This window comes from Eschscholzia californica, unplaced genomic scaffold, assembly GCF_041429995.1.
Source record: "Eschscholzia californica isolate CP2 unplaced genomic scaffold, dmEscCali1.0.p SCAF_2, whole genome shotgun sequence".
NCBI classification, from domain to species: domain Eukaryota; kingdom Viridiplantae; phylum Streptophyta; class Magnoliopsida; order Ranunculales; family Papaveraceae; genus Eschscholzia; species Eschscholzia californica.
The window spans coordinates 65,481,086-65,500,346 of NW_028238309.1; the positions used below are offsets into that span (position 1 = coordinate 65,481,086).

Below are 19,261 nucleotides of genomic sequence, written 5' to 3' on the forward strand. Positions count from 1 at the left end.
CCACCACCACCACCAATGAGCCCCCTCTCAGGAGCTCCTTCAGACAGATAAGTCCGTCCACCACCACTGCACCCACCTCTGATAATATGCATATTAATCCTTCACCACCACCATGGACACCAACCCCTCCTCCGCCGCCACCACCACCAGCAATGCAACCACCTCTGTTTCTCCTCCAATTTCTACCCCAGTTCAAACTTCCAGTACCATTTTAATTCCAGAAACTGCCATGGTTGATTTGGTAAATGACCCAGAGGAAGATTTCTACCCTCATGGACTTTATGAACAAATCCAACAACTTTTGGAAAGCTCGATTCCTGGATTATCAGGAAATATGGAGACTAATCCCTCCACCACCACCACCAACAATACAACCGCCTCAGTTTCTACATCAGTTCAAACTTCCACTACCCCATCAGGAAAAGAAAAAGCTAAATTCTTGGGTGCTTCATCATCTCCTGGAAAATCCATTTCACTACCATATGTATCTTCATCTTCACCTATTAACACCATTACTAAAGATGGTGACTCTAATAAGGTAAGAAATTATGAAAGATTTAATGACATTGGTTTTGTTTAAGTTTGTTGGTTTTCAGGAAGCAACCCAAAATCTTGTAGGACTTCTCACAAGTTTGACTATTGCAAGTTTGAGTCTTGCATCTTCATCATCATCATCATCTCGAGGGGATCCCATTTCTCAATCTCCATCTCCACCCGGATCTCCATCTACATCTTCAACACCATCTCTACCTCCATCTCAAGTAAGGTAAGAAATTGTACTATTTAGAATAGATGAGTATTCATTGACATTGGGTTTGTTGAATTTGATTTCTGGCAAACAGAGAAAGGTTGAGAAGAAAGCTGAAGGAGAAGGAAAAGGTTGAGAAGAAAGCTGAAGGAGAAGGAAAAGGTTTATTAGAGAAGAAAATGAGTTTCATTTCTATACTAATTCTTTCATCGCGCAGGGAATACGTTTTTCATTTTTTTCTTACTTGCTTTAGTTCATGGAATTTGGTTTTCATTCAATTTGTCACTAGAAATTTTGTAATACAATAAATGAAAAAGAAAAGGCAAAGAAATGGTCAAGAGAAAAATTCAAAGATCAGAAGGAGACTTTGGCTAGACTCCAGGAGGGGATTCACAATTTCGACAAATTGGAGGAGACTAACAACTTGTGCGATGAGGATCTTTTGCTCAGACAGAGTATGAGAGCGGAGCTGGAGAAAATTCTTAATCTGCAGGAAATTAGTTTGAGACAGAAATCGAGAATCAATTGGCTTGAGGCAGGAGACAGAAATTCGAAGTTCTTCCATGGCATTATAAATTGTAGAAAGAGGTCGAATCGGATAGCAGCTTTGAGAGTAGGCGATGAGCTTATCATGGAGGACAAGCAGATCAAAAGTAGGGTGGTCGAGCACTTTGCAAATATTTACAAGGAGCCGGCTATGTGGAGACCTGGAGTGGGTAGTCTAAACTTGCATTCGATTTCGGATCTTCAAGCTGAGACTCTGGAGGGGGCATTCTCGGAAGAGGAAGTCCTTCTCGCAATCAAAGACTTGGCCAAAGATAAAGCTCCGGGGCCGGACGGTTTCTCCATCAAATTTTACGACAAATGCTGGAGTATTATTGGGAGTGACTTTATGAAGGTATTTTCAGATTTCTGGCTCTCGGGTAGTTTAGATTGGAGATTGAATCAATCGTTCCTCGTGCTTATCCCTAAGAAGGATATTACAGAATCATTGAATGACTACAGGCCGATAAGCTTAGTGGGGCGACTGTATAAGATCATTTCCAAGGTTTTGGCGAATCGACTTAAGACGGTTCTGGAATCCATCATATCTCCTAATCAAGGGGCTTTTATTAGCGATAGACAAATTCTCGACGGGGTTTTGATTGCTAATGAATGCTGGACTCCAAGATGAAATCTAAGTCCTCGGGTATTATGGTAAAGGTTTATTTGGAGAAAGCTTATGACAAAATTAGTTGGGATTTCCTTTACGACATCATGACTAAGATGGGTTTCAAGTATAAATGGAGAACATGGATTTTTAATTGCATCTCATCGGTTTCTTTCTCGGCTTTGATCAACGGTACCACTTCTTTGGTGTTCATGAACTCCAGGGGGATCCGTCAAGGAGACCCACTGTCGCCTCTCTTATTCCTGCTCGTGGCGGAAGTTCTTAGTTGTATGGTTAAAAGAGGGTAAGAGATTCGTTGGTTTGATGGTTTCAGGGTTTCTGATAATGAAACGCCTATTACCCATCTCCAATTTGCGGACGACACTCTATTTTTCATCAAAGAAGACATCAACCAGATCCGCAAGCTAAAAGACACTCTTATATGGTTTGAAGCAGCCTCTGGTTTTAAGGTCAACTTCGGTAAAAGCCAAGTGATTGAAGTTGGGAGGGTGGAGGGGTTAGATAACTTGGCTTCGACTTTTGGATGTGTTAAAGCTTCTTTACCTATTTCCTAATTAGGTCTGCCGTTGGGGTTCTTATATAGATCTAAACACCTTTGGGATCCAGTCATCAAGAAGGTGGCTAGGCGCCTCTCTCCGTGGAAGGCAAGACTTTTGTCAAGAGGGGGGAAATTGACTCTGATTAAGGCAGTTTTATCGACTCTTCCCATTTATTTCTTATCTCTCTTCTCGGCTCCGGTTTCGATTTGTAATGAATTGGAAAGAAAGTTCAAGGATTTCTTTTGGGATGGTGAGATGGATAACAAGAGAATTCATTGGGTGGCGTGGGAGATTCTTTGTAGGCCGATCTCTCAAGGGGGCTTGGGAATCAAAAGTCTGAGGAGGATGAGTGATGCATTATTATCTAAGTGGCTATGGAGATTCGGTAAGGAAAAGAACCTTATGTGGAGGAAAATCATTAAGGAAAAATATGGGGAAGAGGAGTTAGGGTGGATGTCGAAACCACCAAAAAAAGCGTATGGGATCTCGGTTTGGAGGGGGATTTATAGTAGGTGGCATAAGTTCCAATCCACGTCCAAGATTAAGGTCGGGGACGGAAAGAATACGAGTTTTTGGGGTGATATATGGGCTGAGGACACATCCCTTAAAGAAGCTTACTCGATCGAATCTCTTTTTGCTCTCCGAGTCGAAGGATGAGACTGTTAGCGATTTCTTTGACATTAACTCGAAGGTTTGGAGGGTGGATTTTAGGAGAGGGCTCTTTGATTGGGATTTGGAGGAGGCAAATAGCCTGTTGAACGACATAGAACCACACTGCCTCATCAATCATCCAGACGTTAGGGTGTGGATATCAAATCCGGATCCTGAGAAGGTAGAGTTATCAGTGAGTGCGATGTTTTCGCTTTTGTCAAACTAGGGAAGGGAGTCTAAACTGGTTTTTAGAGATATTTGGAGAAAGAATACACCCATGAGGGTGAGCGTGTTCTTATGGGCTGTGATTTGGGAGAGGATTCCAACCATGGACAACTTGAGGAAACGGGGATTCATCTCGCCGAATCGCTGCGGTCTTTGTGGGAACGATGAAGAATCCTCCTCGCATATATTCCTTCATTGTGACACGGCGAGGGGTGTGTGGAACAGGTTCATGAGTAGTATCGGGATTGTCTGGTGTACCCCTAGTTCCATTACAGAACTCATGTTGGCTTGGAAAGGTATCAAAGGTAGTAAACACAAGAAGGCTATTCTCAACATTATTCCTAAAGCAATCATATGGGCAGTCTGGAGTGCTAAAAACGATGGAATTTTCAGAGACAAACCTCGATCACCAGAGTACATCTTCTTCGCGGCTAAATGCCTTATTTACCATTGGAGCAGATCGTACAAGTGGGCAAAATTGTATTCTTTTAATTGTATGGTTGAGTCATGGGATGGTTTCTTAGATTCGCTTTAATGTGTAGCTTTTTTTGCCGTCGGTCGTGGTGGTCTTTGGAAAGGATGGATTGGTGTGTCGGGAGGGGTCAGTGGAGTGGTCCTGGTGCTTGTATTTCATTTTGTCCTCTGTCCCCAAGGCCTTTTTAGCCTTGTGTTTCTCTGTATTTTCCTTTTTTCTTCATTAATTTAATCAAAGTATTCAAAAAAAAAACAACTATACAAATTTGTTCTTTTATTTTCTGCATCTTTTACTTACACCTTCGTTTCTCGACATTATTATCCCATAATCCGGTTTAAATAGTGCTCTCAGTTTTCCTTCTTGTCTACTTATAAAAAATGTACAAGAGTTTGCATTTCAATAGTTGTGGTGAGGTCTTAAAGTTCGAAACACACGAGCCCTAGTTTCCCTTATATGAATAATCGAAGAGGATGAGATGCTTGATAAACCTATCGGTTTATCAAGTGTGAAAACAGGAAGAAGAAGAAGAGAGACCGAGAGACAGAGAGGTATAAGAGATAGAGAGAGGGAAATCAATTTGAATTGAATTCTATATTATATTTTTAGTTGTTACATCTTGATATATATATATATATAGTTACAAAGAGATAAAATACAATCTAAGTAAATCGAAGTTGTTATTGACCGAGTCCATGTGGGTTGTGTGTGTGTGTTTCGGCCGGGTGTGATGGAATCCAAGTGGGTCGAATATAAACCGTAATACTCCCCCTCAAGTTGGAGCAGAGATAGTAGAAATGCCCAACTTGCTTATTATTCGTTGAAACGCATCCGCACCTAGAGGTTTCGTAAGAATGTCAGCCAGCTGTGCCGTCGTAGGAGTGTAATGAGTTGTAATGAGCTTGGTCTTGATCTTCTCACGAACGAGGTGGCAGTCAATCTCAATGTGTTTTGTTCTTTCGTGGAATACTGGATTGTCGGCAATATGGAGTGCCGCCTTGTTGTCGCAGTAGACAGTCATGGGGTCCTTGTGATAAACACCAAGGTCATTGAGAAGGAATTTGATCCATTGAAGTTCACAAGTAAGAGAAGCTAAAGCCCTATATTCAGCTTCAGCAGAAGAACGAGCAATCGTAGATTGTTTCTTTGATTTCCAAGAGAGGGGGCTATCCCCAAGAAAGGTGATGTAACCAGTGGTAGATTTCCTGGTTGTTGGACAACCTGCCCAGTCCGAATCACTGTAACCAGAAACATGTAAAGGACTGGAAGAAGAAAGAAAAATACCCTTACCGAAAGAACCTTTGAGATAACGAAGAACCTTATGAGCAGCTTCAAGATGTGTATTTCGTGGAGCTTGCATATACTGACTTAATGTATTGACCGCAAATGTGATGTCTGGGCGTGTTACCGTGAGATAAATGAGGCGACCAATGAGTCGTCGATAAGATGTTGGATCCTCGAGAATGGTACCATCATCTGGCCCTAACTTTAGTTTTTGGTCCATTGGAAAAGGAGAAGGACGGGAAGCCGTAAGTCCTGAATCTTCTAAAATATCGAGAGTATAACGACGTTGACATAGAAATATTCCCTTTGTAGAACGAGAGACCTCTATTCCAAGAAAGTACTTGAGTGTACCAAGATCTTTTAGAGAGAAGGTTGTGTCAAGGAAATTCTTTAGTTTTGAGATTGCGAGATCATTTGTTCCAGTAATGATGATGTCATCAACATATACTAGAACATAAAGAGAGATAGAATCTTTGGAATAGGTAAACAATGAATAATCAGCGAGAGATTGAGTAAAACCTCGTTGTAGTAGAGTGGATGAGAACTTAGAGAACCATTGACGGGATGCTTGTTTTAGTCCGTACAATGATTTATTTAACTTACAAACACGAGACTCCCCCTTACTGGAGAATCCAGGAGGTAGTTTCATAAATACCTCTTCATCAAGATCACCTTGGAGAAAGGCATTATTGACGTCTAATTGATGAAGGGACCATCCCTTTACGGCGGCAATAGAAAGGAGAGCTCGAACCGTGACTAATTTTGCAACGGGAGCAAAAGTGTCCGTATAGTCTAAACCTTCAATTTGGGTATACCCTTTCGCAACTAAGCGAGCCTTGTATCGTTCTATAGAACCATCGGAACGGTGTTTGATTTTGTAGACCCATTTGCAACCAATGGGTCGTTTGCCTTGTGGAAGTTCAACAAGATTCCATGTTTTGTTAGATTCTAAAGCCTTAATTTCTTTAGCCATGGCTTCTTGCCATTGAGGAGATGTCATAGCTTGAGAATAAGACCGAGGCTCTGTGTGAGATAGGACTGAAGCAATAAAATGACGATGATTAGTAGACAACGAATTATAAGAAATGTAATTCGTTAGAGGATAGGTGATGGAAGAAGTCGAGTCAATCGATGGTAAAGCATTACATATGTAATCATTAAGGTGAGTCGGTCGACGTTTGGAACGTTGAGGACGGGGAATGTCCAAAGAGGTGGGACTGTCGGCTGGAGTGTCAGTAGACATCTCGATGAAGCCGGGGTTGCTGACAGAAGGAACGTCATTAGTGGGCTTAGTCGTGCCCAAGTTTGTTTGAGGTTCTGTGTGAATAGAAGGGGTGCCTGTAAGGGAAAAACAACACGTACCTGGTGAACCACGAGGAGTGCCTACAGACTCGTAAGCATCAGTGGCAGAGGTGTCTGCAGCCGATGTGGAGGGTGTCTGGGCTTCCTGACCGTGTATAGGGGCACCCTCATGGGAGTGGTTCTGCCGAAGTATAGAGGCACCTTCGGTCAGAACAGGAGGTTGTGTTGATGATAGTAGCCGGGTGTTGGATTGAAAAGATCCATCATCGTGAATGTTTATAAACGGAAGACTTAAGGATGAATTCGGCCGGGAAGTGGAAAGAGTAGACATCGGAAAGCGATCTTCACGAAAAATGACGTCACGGGATATAATAATTTTCTTAGTGGATAGACAATAAATTTTATATCCCTTTTGACCATGGGGATAACCAATAAAAATACCGGGTATTGACCTCGGTTCCAATTTGTTTTTGGGAGAATGATTGCGAGCGTAACATAAACACCCAAAGACTCGAAGATGAGTGAGGGATGGTGGTGTTCCTAATAGTTTTTCGTGTGGAGAAGCACCACGAAGAAGTGGGGTAGGTAATTTGTTAATAATATAAACCGCGGTCAAGACACATTCACCCCAAAATTCAAGAGGAAGATGTGCTTGGAGGCGAAGTGATCTAGCAACTTCCAAAATGTGACGATGCTTTCTCTCGGCCACACCATTTTGTTGTGGTGTGTACGGGCAAGATTTTTGGTGTATGATTCCATTAGAGTCAAACAATTCTTGAATATCTTTGTTTAAAAACTCCGTTCCATTATCGGAACGGAAGGTTTTGAGGGACGTTTCGAATTGGGTTTTTATATATTTTATAAAATTAGATAGATATTTCTTTGTATCCGATTTAGAAACGAGTAGAAAAACCCACGTACAACGCGAAAAGTCATCAACTAGAGTAAGAAAAAATCGACTACCCGACAAGGAGGGAATTGCAAACGGCCCCCATAAGTCGGCATGTAACAATTCAAAAGGTCTTGTAGTGATAGAAGAGCTAATCGGAAAAGGTAATCTAGTTTGTTTCGATAAAGGACATATATCGCACGGAGATTTATTAATTAAATTCAAAGGAATACATGAAATGTTCTTTGCTAGATACTTGAAACGGGAAATACTTGGATGACCTAATCTAAAATGCCATAAACTAGAAACGGAATTACATCTAGAAATTGCGGAAAGAAAAATTCTAGGCTCCGTGCGAAAATAGTAAAGGCCATCTTTAGGATCACCACGTCCAATCGTCTTTCTCGTCACTGGGTCCTGAAAGACACAGGAAAAAGAGTTGAAAGTTATATCGCAAGAAAGCGATTTAGAAGTTTGAGTAACCGAAATTAAGTGAAACTTAAACGACGGAATATGAAGTACGTCATGAAGATAAAAATTGTTAGAAAAATAAACCGTACCAATATTATATACTTTGATTCGTGAATCATCCGGTAAACGGACATAAAAATCGGGTGGTGCCCGATGATAAGTAGAGAAAAGAGAAAGGTCGGAACAAATGTTCCTTGAAGCACCGGAGTCAATGATCCAAGGGATAGATAGGTTACCTGTGAGTGTCATTGAGTTGTCCTTTCCATTCGTAGGGACTGATGTGGTGGCTATAGTGGGGGTGCCTTCAGAAGAACGCTGCTGGGTCAGCATATTACAAAGGTTGGTGTACTGTTCGGTTGACATGGATGTCGCTAGAGGCACCCTATTCGAGTGTTGATCGGTTTGGACAGCAGCAGTGATGGTGCTTGATCTTGAACGAGGTGGGTAACCATGGAGCTTGTAGCATGTGGAGACCAAGTGTCCATGCATACGGCAGTGGTCACAAAACGGTCTTGGCCTCTTGGTTCTTTGTTTATCGGGTTGATCAGGACGATCGTTCCGAGTAAAAAAATTACGATTAGTATTTGGAACCATAAGAATAGCACCTTCGTTATTCATAGACGAATCAGTCGAGAGGTTTTGTTGAACCTCTTCTTGCTTTACCAAGCTATGAATGCGAAGCAACGATGGGAAAGGTTCCATAAGTAATATCTGACTACGAATCGATGAAAATCGATCATGAAGACCTTGGAGGAACTCCATCGATCGGTCTTGATTATAACGTTCAAAGAGAAACTTACCGTGGCCACAAATGCATGGTTCAATAGAAATCAGAGAGTTGAGCTCATCTTGGATGGACTTAAGACGAGTAAAGTACGCGGAAACGTCGGAACCATCCTGTTTTAAGCAAGCGATTGCACGTTTTAGTTGGAAAATCTTCGGTGCATTTGTTTGATGAAACCTTTCATGCAAGTTACTCCAAATCTCAGCAGCATTCTCATCATATAAGATGGATTGACGTATATCCGGATTAACCGAATTAAGGAGCCAACTTGTGACCAAGTCATTGCAACGATTCCAAGAGTGTAACTCACTCGGATTAGTTGGTCGAGGTAGCGAACCATCGACAAAGGCGAACTTGTCTTTGGCTCGAAGAGTCTTCATGGCTCGAGACCATGAAGGATAGTTATCACCCGACAACAATGGAGTGATCAAAATGGTCGTCGGAGAATCGGAGTGATGAACATCAAACAATGGTGAAGGTGATGATGTTGGTGGAACCTCAATGCCCGAGTTGTGTGAAGAAGTCATTGCTTAAAAAAAAAATTGTTGTTGCTCTAATACCATATGAATAATCGAAGAGGATGAGATGCTTGATAAACCTATCGGTTTATCAAGTGTGAAAACAGGAAGAAGAAGAAGAGAGACCGAGAGACAGAGAGGTATAAGAGATAGAGAGAGGGAAATCAATTTGAATTGAATTCTATATTATATTTTTAGTTGTTACATCTTGATATATATATATATAGTTACAAAGAGATAAAATACAATCTAAGTAAATCGAAGTTGTTATTGACCGAGTCCATGTGGGTTGTGTGTGTGTTTCGGCCGGGTGTGATGGAATCCAAGTGGGTCGAATATAAACCGTAATACCTTAAACAATCACTTTCGAGTATTTATAGGTAGGTGTTATGTTCATAACCCACGATATAGGCAAGAGTTTACAGCTCAATAGTTGTCTCGAGGTCTCAGGTTCGAAACTTAGGAGCCCTCCAAGTTTAGATAATAATTGTACATTTATTATCAAAGATGATAGTCTGTTGAGCCACCATCCAGGCTGGTCTTCATAATTTATCTTACAACTTATCTCTCTCTCGTTTGTCGAAAATGGTAGGCTTCTTTGATGATTGAAAAGGTGTTAGCCTTTTCTAGTTTTATTAAGGAGGAATGGTGAAGGAAGAGGCCGAAAATGGTTAACTTAATTGTAGTTCATTATAGGAAACTGGAATCTTGAACCTCAAAGCAACTGTAAAGGTGAAATTGTAACCCAAATTGGGAGGTTTTGTTTACTGAGCCATTCCATCTCTTTTTTCTTTGAACGAGTTGATGGTAAGTGGTAACCACCGAGATGTGGGTCTAGGAGTGGGAGTAGGTCGAGCGCCATCGAGATGTGGGTCTAGGAATGGGTACAGGTCGAGGAGACTCGCTGAGTGTACTTTCTTCATTGACATTGCCTGACTCGAGCACCCAAGCTCTTAGCTTACGTGAATTAAAAGGCAGGTTTTGGTGGACACTTGACAAAATAGAAGTACTAATTTTCAGACTAATCCCACCAAAACTATCAAGCTCATTGGATAACAACTCATTGGGGCTCATCGAATAGTTAGGGCTACTGGGTTAGACTCGGGAGCAGCAAGTCTGATAGACGAGACATGTTTCGCTTTGTCTTTGTGTCCGATCATTTGTGAGTTTTAGGTGAAACCCTCTCTTCTTTGTCACCAACGGAAGTATGCACGAGGGTGTAGCATCCTTCAACCATATATGGGCTTTGCTTGACACACCTTTTTCGTAGATGACAAAGAGTAACTGAGTAATAAGTAAACCGACTAGCCCGTCTAGCTCAGTTGGTAGAGCGGAAGGCTCTTAACCTTGTGGTCGTGGGTTCGAGCCCCACGGTGGGCGTCATGATTTTTATGATGATGTAGGTACCATAATAACGTAGTGCCGTATCAAGATAAGTAGCAATCATAATAATCAAAATATGAATATATATTTATTTATGTATGGATATCCAAATATTAGAGAAATAAATATATACATATATTATTATGTCTAGTTTTATATATGTGTATATAAATTTATGCTAGAGAATTATAATAATATATATAACTAGAGAAATATATATATTATTAGAACAAATATACCTTAGCTATATTGTATTTTTGTAAGGATTTTGTTTCCCAACATTATAAATAGTTTTTATTGTAATAGATAAAATACACAAGTCATTCTATCATTTTTCTCTTCTTAGAAATTCTTTATTACATCAGAGCCAAAAGCACTCTAACGAGTTTAGTTGATAAAATCTAGGTCTACAATAGAAAGTTCAATCCGTACAAATTTCCATCTCTTTGACAAGAAACTCGTCGCAACTGTCTCCTTAGTAGGAAGTAAAGTAAGAATTTGTACTAATGGTGTGGGGAGTAGTGGGCTCTTGTACTAGAGATAATGGTGCCGGAAGTAGTGGGCTCTTGTACTAGTGATGCAGACAAATTTCTATCCTCAGCAAAGGGAAATGAAGATTCATCAAATATTACATGCCTAGAGACATATTCCTTGTGAGACACTAAGTCCAACCACCTATATCCTTTATGAATTTGACTATAGCCAATGAAAACACACTTGACTTATTTTGGACTTAGCTTATCACTCTTAGTATCACCAAGATAAAGATAACATAATGAGCCAAAGAATTTAATCATATCATAATGTGGACTTTTATGAAACAAAACTTCATAAGGAGTCTTATAGGATAACACCTTACTTGGTGTCATGTTGCTGAGGTAGGTGGGAGTAGAATAAGCATGGTACCAAAATTGTTTGGGCGTGGAAGCTTGAAATAACAAGGTATTGCTCAAAGAGGTAGTATGTTTATTCTTTCTTTCTGCCCTACCATTTTGTTTTGGAGTGTAGTGACAGGAACTTCTAAAAAGAATACTACATTTGCTTAAGTGAGCTTGAAAATCTCCTTTAGCTAGTTTTAATGCTCCATCACTTTGGAAACTCTTTACGGGGAGACATCAACCTTTTATAGTGTCTTTGAAAGTGTTGAAAGCATTGCACGTTGTCTGATCTTTTTTCATAGGGTAAATCTAAAAAAATCTACTAAAGTCATCCATGAATATGATGTAATATTTGATACCTGACTTAGTTGTGACAGGGGTTGGTCCCCATATGTCACAGTGAATCAATTAGAGTGGTTCAGAAGAGATACTTGTTGATGAACGAAAAAGGAGTTTCTAACTTTTCCTAATTGACATGAAGAGTGATGTGGCGTGAAAATGCTACATTTAGGTCACTTAACTTTGATGAGTTAGTTCTTTTCGGGTTTTATTTCTAATTATTTATGTGTTTTTATTGCTAGGTAGTTTATTTGGGGTTTGGCGTGTGATTCGGAATAAAAACAGCAAATTATAACATTTTCATCTCATGCCGCAAAAGAGAAGAAAAGAGAACCAGGGGTATTTTGGTCATTTTGGTCAAAATCAGAAGTCAAACAACAAGTAGAGTCAATGGCGAGTCCAACAGTGAAAACGGAAGTCAATCCTGAGTTCGGACGAGGAAGTTGTGAAAGATATAAGCCAAGGTCTTTCCTTGAAGGCACCCCTCTTTGGTTCCAATTGTAGAGACTAGATGAAGGCACTCCCTTGGTCTCTAATTCAAAGCCCAACATCTAAGCTCAAGTTCAAGAACCCAAAGAAGAAGGAAGGTGTAGAGATTTTATTGACACCCTCTCTTTATGGATCCAAGTCAAGTCTGAGTCAAAGTCAAAGTCTTGACCTAGGGTTTTAGTAGTAAAGGGCAACTTTTCATCATCTTCTTCTTCATCAAAGAACCAAGTTAGAGAGAAAAAAAAAAGAGGCTAGAAGGGTTCTAGGGTTTTGTTCTTGGGAGCTTGAAGCTTGGTTTGAGAGAGAAGAAGGGTAGAAGAGAGCCGGCCAAGCTTGGCCGGCCACACAAGGCCGGCCAAGGCTTTGGCTTGGCACAAGAAGGACAGAGAACGGCCGAACAGCAGCTGCTCCAGCACGAGCAGCAGCTTCTCCGACACGAGCAGCTCGGGATTTGGCCACAGGACGCGCGCATAGCTCGGGACGGCACAGCAGCTTTCACGGGTTGGAAAGGAGCAGCAGTCACGGCACGGGCTGAAGCAACACGGACAGCAGCTGCTCGAACGAGTGCTGCTCGGGACTGTTGAAAATGGTGATGAGGTGTAAAGCTACTTTGTTTGAAGCTTTAGGTGGCATCAACCAAGCTCTTGGTGTCAACTACTATGTGAGGTGTCAAACAACATGAACCACCTATTATAAATGAGAGATCTCACCTTGGTGATAAGTCTCTTACCATTTGAGGTGGCAATTTATCAAGAGGACACCATGAGTTGGTGAGACACCTCATTTGTTGAGGTGTCCACACCATGTTTCTCCTCCAACACTATAAAAGGAGATGAAGAACTTCAATTCAAAATCATCTCATTCTCATTCCATCCATTCCATCTCATAAGCAAGCCAAGTGAAGAGAAAGTGAGTTAGTATTAGAAAGAGAGTTTAGTTTCTTCTAAATACTTGTCTTTCCTTTGGTAAAGAGAGAGTTGATAGTATATCTCCTAGAATAAGAGAGAGGTTGTTCATAATTGTTATCTCCTTATTTAGAGAGAAGAAGTTGTAAGTAATTCATCTCTAAGTGTAAATCTATCTACAAAGTTGTTCATCTTCGTGTTATTCGATATTCGACTTTAGTTGCAATTGAGTGTCTGAGACTCACAACCTTTCTAACAGTGGTATCAGAGCCCAGTTCTTGTCGGTTTGGTTAGTGAAAGAAGACACCAAAATAATGGCGGCAAAGTACGATATAGAAAAATTCAATGGGAATAATTTCTCATTATGGAAACTGAAGATGAAGGCAATTTTCAAAAAAGATAACTTTCTGGCGGCAATTGAAGATAGGCGGGTTGATATGCTTGATGACACTAAGTGGAACGAGATAGATGGCAATGCTATTGCAAATCTACACCTAGCACTAGCTGATGGAGTATTATCAAGTGTAGCTGAGAAGACATCAGCAAAAGAAATATGGGATACTTTAACAAAGTTGTACGAAACCAAATCACAACACAACAAAATCTTCTTGAAGAGAAGACTCTACACTCTTAGAATGATGGAGTCAACAACGGTAACAAACCACATCAACACCCTTAATACTTTATTCTCTCAACTTACATCAATAGGGCATAACATGGACACGGTTGAACGTGGGGAAATGATACTTCAGAGTCTACCAGATTCATATGATCAACTCATCATCAATATTACCACCAATATAGAAGTTCTGTCCTTTGATGATATTGTTGCTGCAATACTTGAAGAAGAAAATTGGCGCAAAAACAAAGAAGATAGACAAGAAAGCTCACAACATGTTGAAGCTTTGACAATGATGAGAGGACGATCAATGGAACGTGGCTCAAGTGGGAGTCAGAAGCAAAGTAGATCAAAATCAAGGAGTAAGAAGAATGTGAAGTGTCACTATTGTGGAAAGAGAGGGCATTACAAAAGGGAGTGTTGGAATCTCAAGAAGAAAGAAGGAAAAAGTCCTGAGTTGTCAAACGCTCAGGGTTGTGTAGCAAGTACCTCAGATGAAGGAAAAATTTTATACAGCGAGGCAACAACAGTTCATGAAGGCAGAAGAATTTTTTCTGAAGTTTGGCTAATGGATTCAGGAGCCGCATGGCATATGACCCCTCAGAGAGAATGGTTCCATCAATACGACCCACCTCTGGAGGATCTGTGTACATGGGAGATGATCATGTTGTGGAGATTGCTGGTATTGGGAGCATCAAACTGAAGATGTATGATGGTACCGTTCGCACTATCTAGGAGGTACGACATGTTAAAGGTTTGAAGAAAAATCTATTGCCTTTAGGACAATTAGATAGTCTCGGGTGTAAAACCCATATTGAAGGTGGGACAATGAAGGTGATCAAAGGCGCGCTTGTGATCATGAAAGCGGAAAAGATAGCTGCTAATATGTACATGCTTTAAGGAGAAACACAACAAGAGGGAAAAGTTTCAGTTACATCAACAAGTTCGATAGAAGAGTCAACAAATCTTTGGCACAAAAAACTCGGTCACATATCAGAACAAGGTATGAAGATTCTCGTCAAACAAAACCTTCTTCCAGGGCTCAAAAATGTTTCCTTACCATTTTGTGAGCATTGTGTTACTAGTAATCAGCACAGATTGAAGTTCAGTAGTTCAAATGCTAGAAGCAAAACTATCTTAGAACTTGTTCACTCTGATGTATGGCAATCACCGGTTATATCCCTAGGAGGTGCAAGATACTTTGTATCTTTAATTGATGATTACTCCAAGAGATGTTGGGTGTTTCCAATCAAGAGGAAGGCAGATGAATTTCCAGTTTTCAAAATTTCCAAAGCGCAAATGATGCCAATCAAGAAGAAGGCATCAAAAGGCAGTTCACAGTGGCGTACACTCCACAACAATATGGAGTAGCAGAGCGGATGAACAGAACCTTGTTAGAAAGAACAAGAGCAATGTTGAGAGCTGCAAGAATGGCCAAATCCTTTTGGGCAGAAGCAGTCAAGACCGCGTGCTATGTGATCAATCGGTCTCCATCAACCGCAATTGATCTAAAGACGCCAATGCAAATGTGGACAGGTAAACCAACTGATTATTCTCGCTTACATATGTTTGGAAGTCTAGTGTACGTGATGTACAACACCCAAGAAACATCAAAGCTAAATTCGAAATCTAGAAGATGTTTTTTCTTAGGGTATGTTGATGGTGTGAAGGGGTACCGCCTAGGGATCCCACTGCCCACAAGGACAAAGTACAGAAGACAAAGTACAGTTCATGTTAGAAATGAACAAGAAGATCAAAATTCTTCTCAAGCGGAACTAGAGCACGAAGAACAAGAAAAAGATGAGACTGAAACTCCACTAATTCGACAGTCAACTCGGGAGCGGAGATAACCAACTTGGCACTCAGATTATTTTATGGAAGGGAATATTGCATACTGTCTGCTAACGGAAGATGGAGAACCTTCAACTTATCATGAGGCTATAAAAGGTCAAGAAGCTTCTGGATGGCGCCAATGCAAGAAGAAATAGAAACTCTCCATAAAAATAATACATGGGATCTTGTTCATCTACCACAAGGAAGAAAAGCTATCGGAAACAAATGGGTCTTCAAGATCAAACGAGATAGCAATGACCAAGTAGAGCGGTATCGTGCTAGATTAGTAGTAAAAGGGTTTGCTCAGAAAGAGGGTATCGACTTCAACGAGATATTATCACCTGTTGTACGACTTACAACAGTTCGGGTAGTCCTGGCGATGTGTGCTACATATGACTTGTACTTGGAGGAGTTAGATGTGAAAACTGCATTTCTTCATGGAGAACTTGAAGAAGAAATTTATATGCTCCAACCAGAAGGTTTTGAAGAAAAAGAGAACTTGGTTTGCAGGTTGAACAAATCTCTATACGGTCTCAAACAGGCTCCGAGATGTTGGCATAAGAGATTTCATTCTTTCATTACGAGCCTAGGATACAACAGACTTAATGCAGATCCTTGTACTTACAACAAGAGATTTGGTAATGGCGATTTTATAATTTTGCTGTTGTATGTAGACGACATGTTGGTTGCAGGCCCCAACAAAGATCGTATTAGAAATTTGAAGGCTCAAATGGCTAGGGGATTTGAAATGAAGGACTTGGGACCAGCAAACAAGATTCTAGGGATGCAAATTCACCGAGACAGAAGTAATAGGAAGATTTAGCTTTCTCAAGAAAATTACTTGAAGAAAATCTTGCGACGCTTCAATATACAAGATAGTAAGTCAATCTCTACCCCTCTTCTTATTAATTTCAATTTATCTTCAAGTATGCGTCCTAGCAGTGAAGCAAAGAAGATAGAGATGTCTTGAGTATCGTATGCATCAGCAGTGGGTAGCACAATATCAGTAGTTCGAAAGCTTTTATAGTCTTCTACAAACTTGTAGCTCATTTCGATACGATTCCAGAATGGTATGGTGGTAATATTTTCGAGTTCGGATGAGGGAGTTATGGTTGTTAGAGTGAACAGTGCGCATTAGGGAAAGATTGACGCACTGCTGCGGTTATTTTATTCGTTTTGAGGTTATTCGCTTGGAAATGGTTAGAGATGCTAAGGCCTAAAGGTTTGGGGATGGGAATATTTTTCCAACCGTATAAGTGATGGAACGAGTAACGCCCGACAAGTAGACTTAACGAAAGGATTTGAGATAGTATGTGCATTTCATCGGCTTCGCATTAAGTTAAGCAAACTAGGAATACTTGGATATAAAACGGGTAAATTAAGGAACTTAAGAGTAATAGGAAGTATTGCTAAGGATTGGGTTTAGGATTATTAGAGTAAGTGGTTGGTAGTTTGTCACCCGAAGTCGAGAGAGTGCAAGATGAGTCGAACTCTGACACGTTTGTTTATGTATTCTTGTTTTCTTTTCGTGGTTTTTATCTTATATTCTCATGATTCTTGTAGAAGAATCTAAGTTGTTCTTGTCCTTCCTTGTCAAAGGGAGAGCCGACTCGCGAGAAGCGTGATACTACTCGAGACGTCGTATCCCAGGGCGGAGCTTGGCACCACTAGGTAGGGGAGCCCTCGTATTTCTTTTATATATATATATGATACATATAGAATCATACTAGAACTATGAGATACGCATGCATCACTATGAATAGAGTAGGAGATCATATCTGCATGATTTTAGTCTTTGATTTTTATGAAATTGGTGTCGGAACCTTTCTTCCTAATGTGATGGTTACATCTTACAACTGCCTTCTATGAAATGAATTTTGATAATCGATGTTTTACAAACATAAAGAGTTCGTATGTTATATGTGATTGGTGAAGTGGACTGAGACGAGTCATGAGGATCTTGGCAGTTGTAGTGCTCCACTAGCTGGCCGAGATTCTCGTTTAGGTTGGACTCTCGAGGCTCAGGGATTTGCTACCCTTGACCGCTCGATTGGACTGTACGCCTGTTTGTTCTTACCCTCGGGGCTCAGAGGCTGCACACCTCGGACCGCCCGACTGGTTTAGCGATTGGGATCCCTCTGCACGTTATGATATGACTCTGTGTTGTGTGCCACTTCTGTGTGACAAGATAAATAATGTTTTAAAAAGCCTATCTCAGTTGAGGGCATAACGGGCGAGTTCCGAATCGACTGAGAATGCGGGTGAATGATGTTTTCACAAGAAAAGAATATCACTTCTACTTTCGAGAGACTAAACAATTTTCCAAAACCAGATAAAATAGTTGCATGCTAGGGTACCGAAGAGAATGAGGTTCAGGTCCTTCCATGGTAAGTGGGGGACGGCTCTCTTATTCGAACTCGGTGATCAAAAACGTATCTAGCTAAACTAGGCGTATATATTTATCACGAGGTGGGCTTTTCAATGACTGCGGAGTCGCCTAGTGGGAGAGGGGCTTACCTACCTAGGGGCAAGTCACTTTCTCGAGAGAACTTGAGTACCTTGGTTAGTGCCGGTATGGGACTATACTAGCCAAAGTACTATAGAGTTCTCTGGGTAACTCTCTGTTGATTGAGGAGCATACCATGGGTGTTGTTGTATGTTAGAGTAGGGTTGATATATATATGTATTGTGCATGTTTTTCTTGCGAAAAAGGGTTTTATCGTCGTTTGCTTTTGGACTCCTCTACCAGTTTACTCATGTCGGTGAGTACTGACCCCCTACCAGTGTGTTAGTTGCAGGTGCTAGTGCTTTTGTGGCGTGTGGCAGTGGTTATAGATACCTCTCTTAGTAATGGATTGCTAAGGATAGGCTGCACGTCGGCATGCTTTTTGATCTTTTGGGATTTTGGGCAGCTTTACATATATTTTGTATTTTCCACACTCACACAATATATATATATGTATATACCTAATACATAGGTTGTATATAGAATGTTTTTGAACCTATGCAAGGTGGTGTATATAGTTCGCTAGTTGCAGACTTGTGTAGACGTCATGGTGGTTTGCTTCCGCTTGTTTTTGGGTTTGTTTCTTTATGTTGGTTGAGCCATGACAGGTTACAGGTACGACCGGTTCGATTTACAGAGGAGGTGCTGCCGAATTTTCGGCTCTTCTGTAGATTGTCGGGGTGTGGTCGTGCTAGTTAGAGCACGGGGAGTCACATTATATGGTGTCGATCCTCCATCGGCCTAGCAGAAAACGTGAGCAGCATAAGAGCAAAGTAGATAGGATGGAGAAGTTACAAACAAAAGTAACTTTAAGTGGGAGAATGTTGAAAATGGTGATGAGGTGTAAAGCTACTTTGTTTGAAGCTTTAGGTGGCATCAACCAAGCTCTTGGTGTCAACTGCTATGTGAGGTGTCAAACAACATGAACCACCTATTGTAAATGAGACATCTCACCTTGGTGATAAGTCTCTTACCATTTGAGGTGGCAATTTATCAAGAGGATACCATGAGTTGGTGAGACACCTCATTTGTTGAGGTGTTCACACCATGTTTCTCCTCCAACACTATAAAAGGATATGAAGAACTTCAATTCAAAATCATCCCATCCATTCCATCTCATAAGCAAGTCAAGTGAAGAGAAAGTGAGTTAGTATTAGAAAGAGAGTTTAGTTTCTTCTAAATACTTGTCTTTCCTTAAGTAAAGAGAGAGTTGATAATATATCTCCCAGAATAAGAGAGAGGTTGTTTCATAATT

At 40.7% G+C, this 19,261-nt stretch overlaps 1 protein-coding gene and 1 non-coding gene across 2 annotated transcripts; one reads left to right on the forward strand and one right to left on the reverse strand.

The window, feature by feature from the left end:
• Positions 1-7,663: 7,663 nt before the first annotated feature.
• On the reverse strand, positions 7,664-9,063 carry LOC147560415 (uncharacterized). The gene is made up of 2 exons (XM_086659276.1): positions 7,989-9,063; positions 7,664-7,698 (listed from the first exon to the last, which is right to left on the reverse strand). Exons 1-2 carry the CDS (start codon positions 9,061-9,063, stop codon positions 7,664-7,666), a joined length of 1,110 nt encoding a protein of 369 aa, XP_086515402.1.
• A 1,298-nt stretch (positions 9,064-10,361) lies between these two features.
• TRNAK-CUU (transfer RNA lysine (anticodon CUU)) lies at positions 10,362-10,434 on the forward strand. The gene has a single exon. It is a non-coding gene; the product is annotated as a tRNA-Lys (tRNA).
• The last annotated feature ends 8,827 nt before the right edge of the window (positions 10,435-19,261 follow it).

Excerpts from the sequence above, each read along its gene's own strand:
- LOC147560415 (XM_086659276.1), bottom strand. The coding sequence starts at position 9,063 with ATGACTTCTTCACACAACTCGGGCATTGAGGTTCCACCAACATCATCA. Across the intron at positions 7,699-7,988 it reads CAACTCAATGACACTCACAG|GACCCAGTGACGAGAAAGAC; the intron begins GTAACCTATCTA and ends TGTGTCTTTCAG.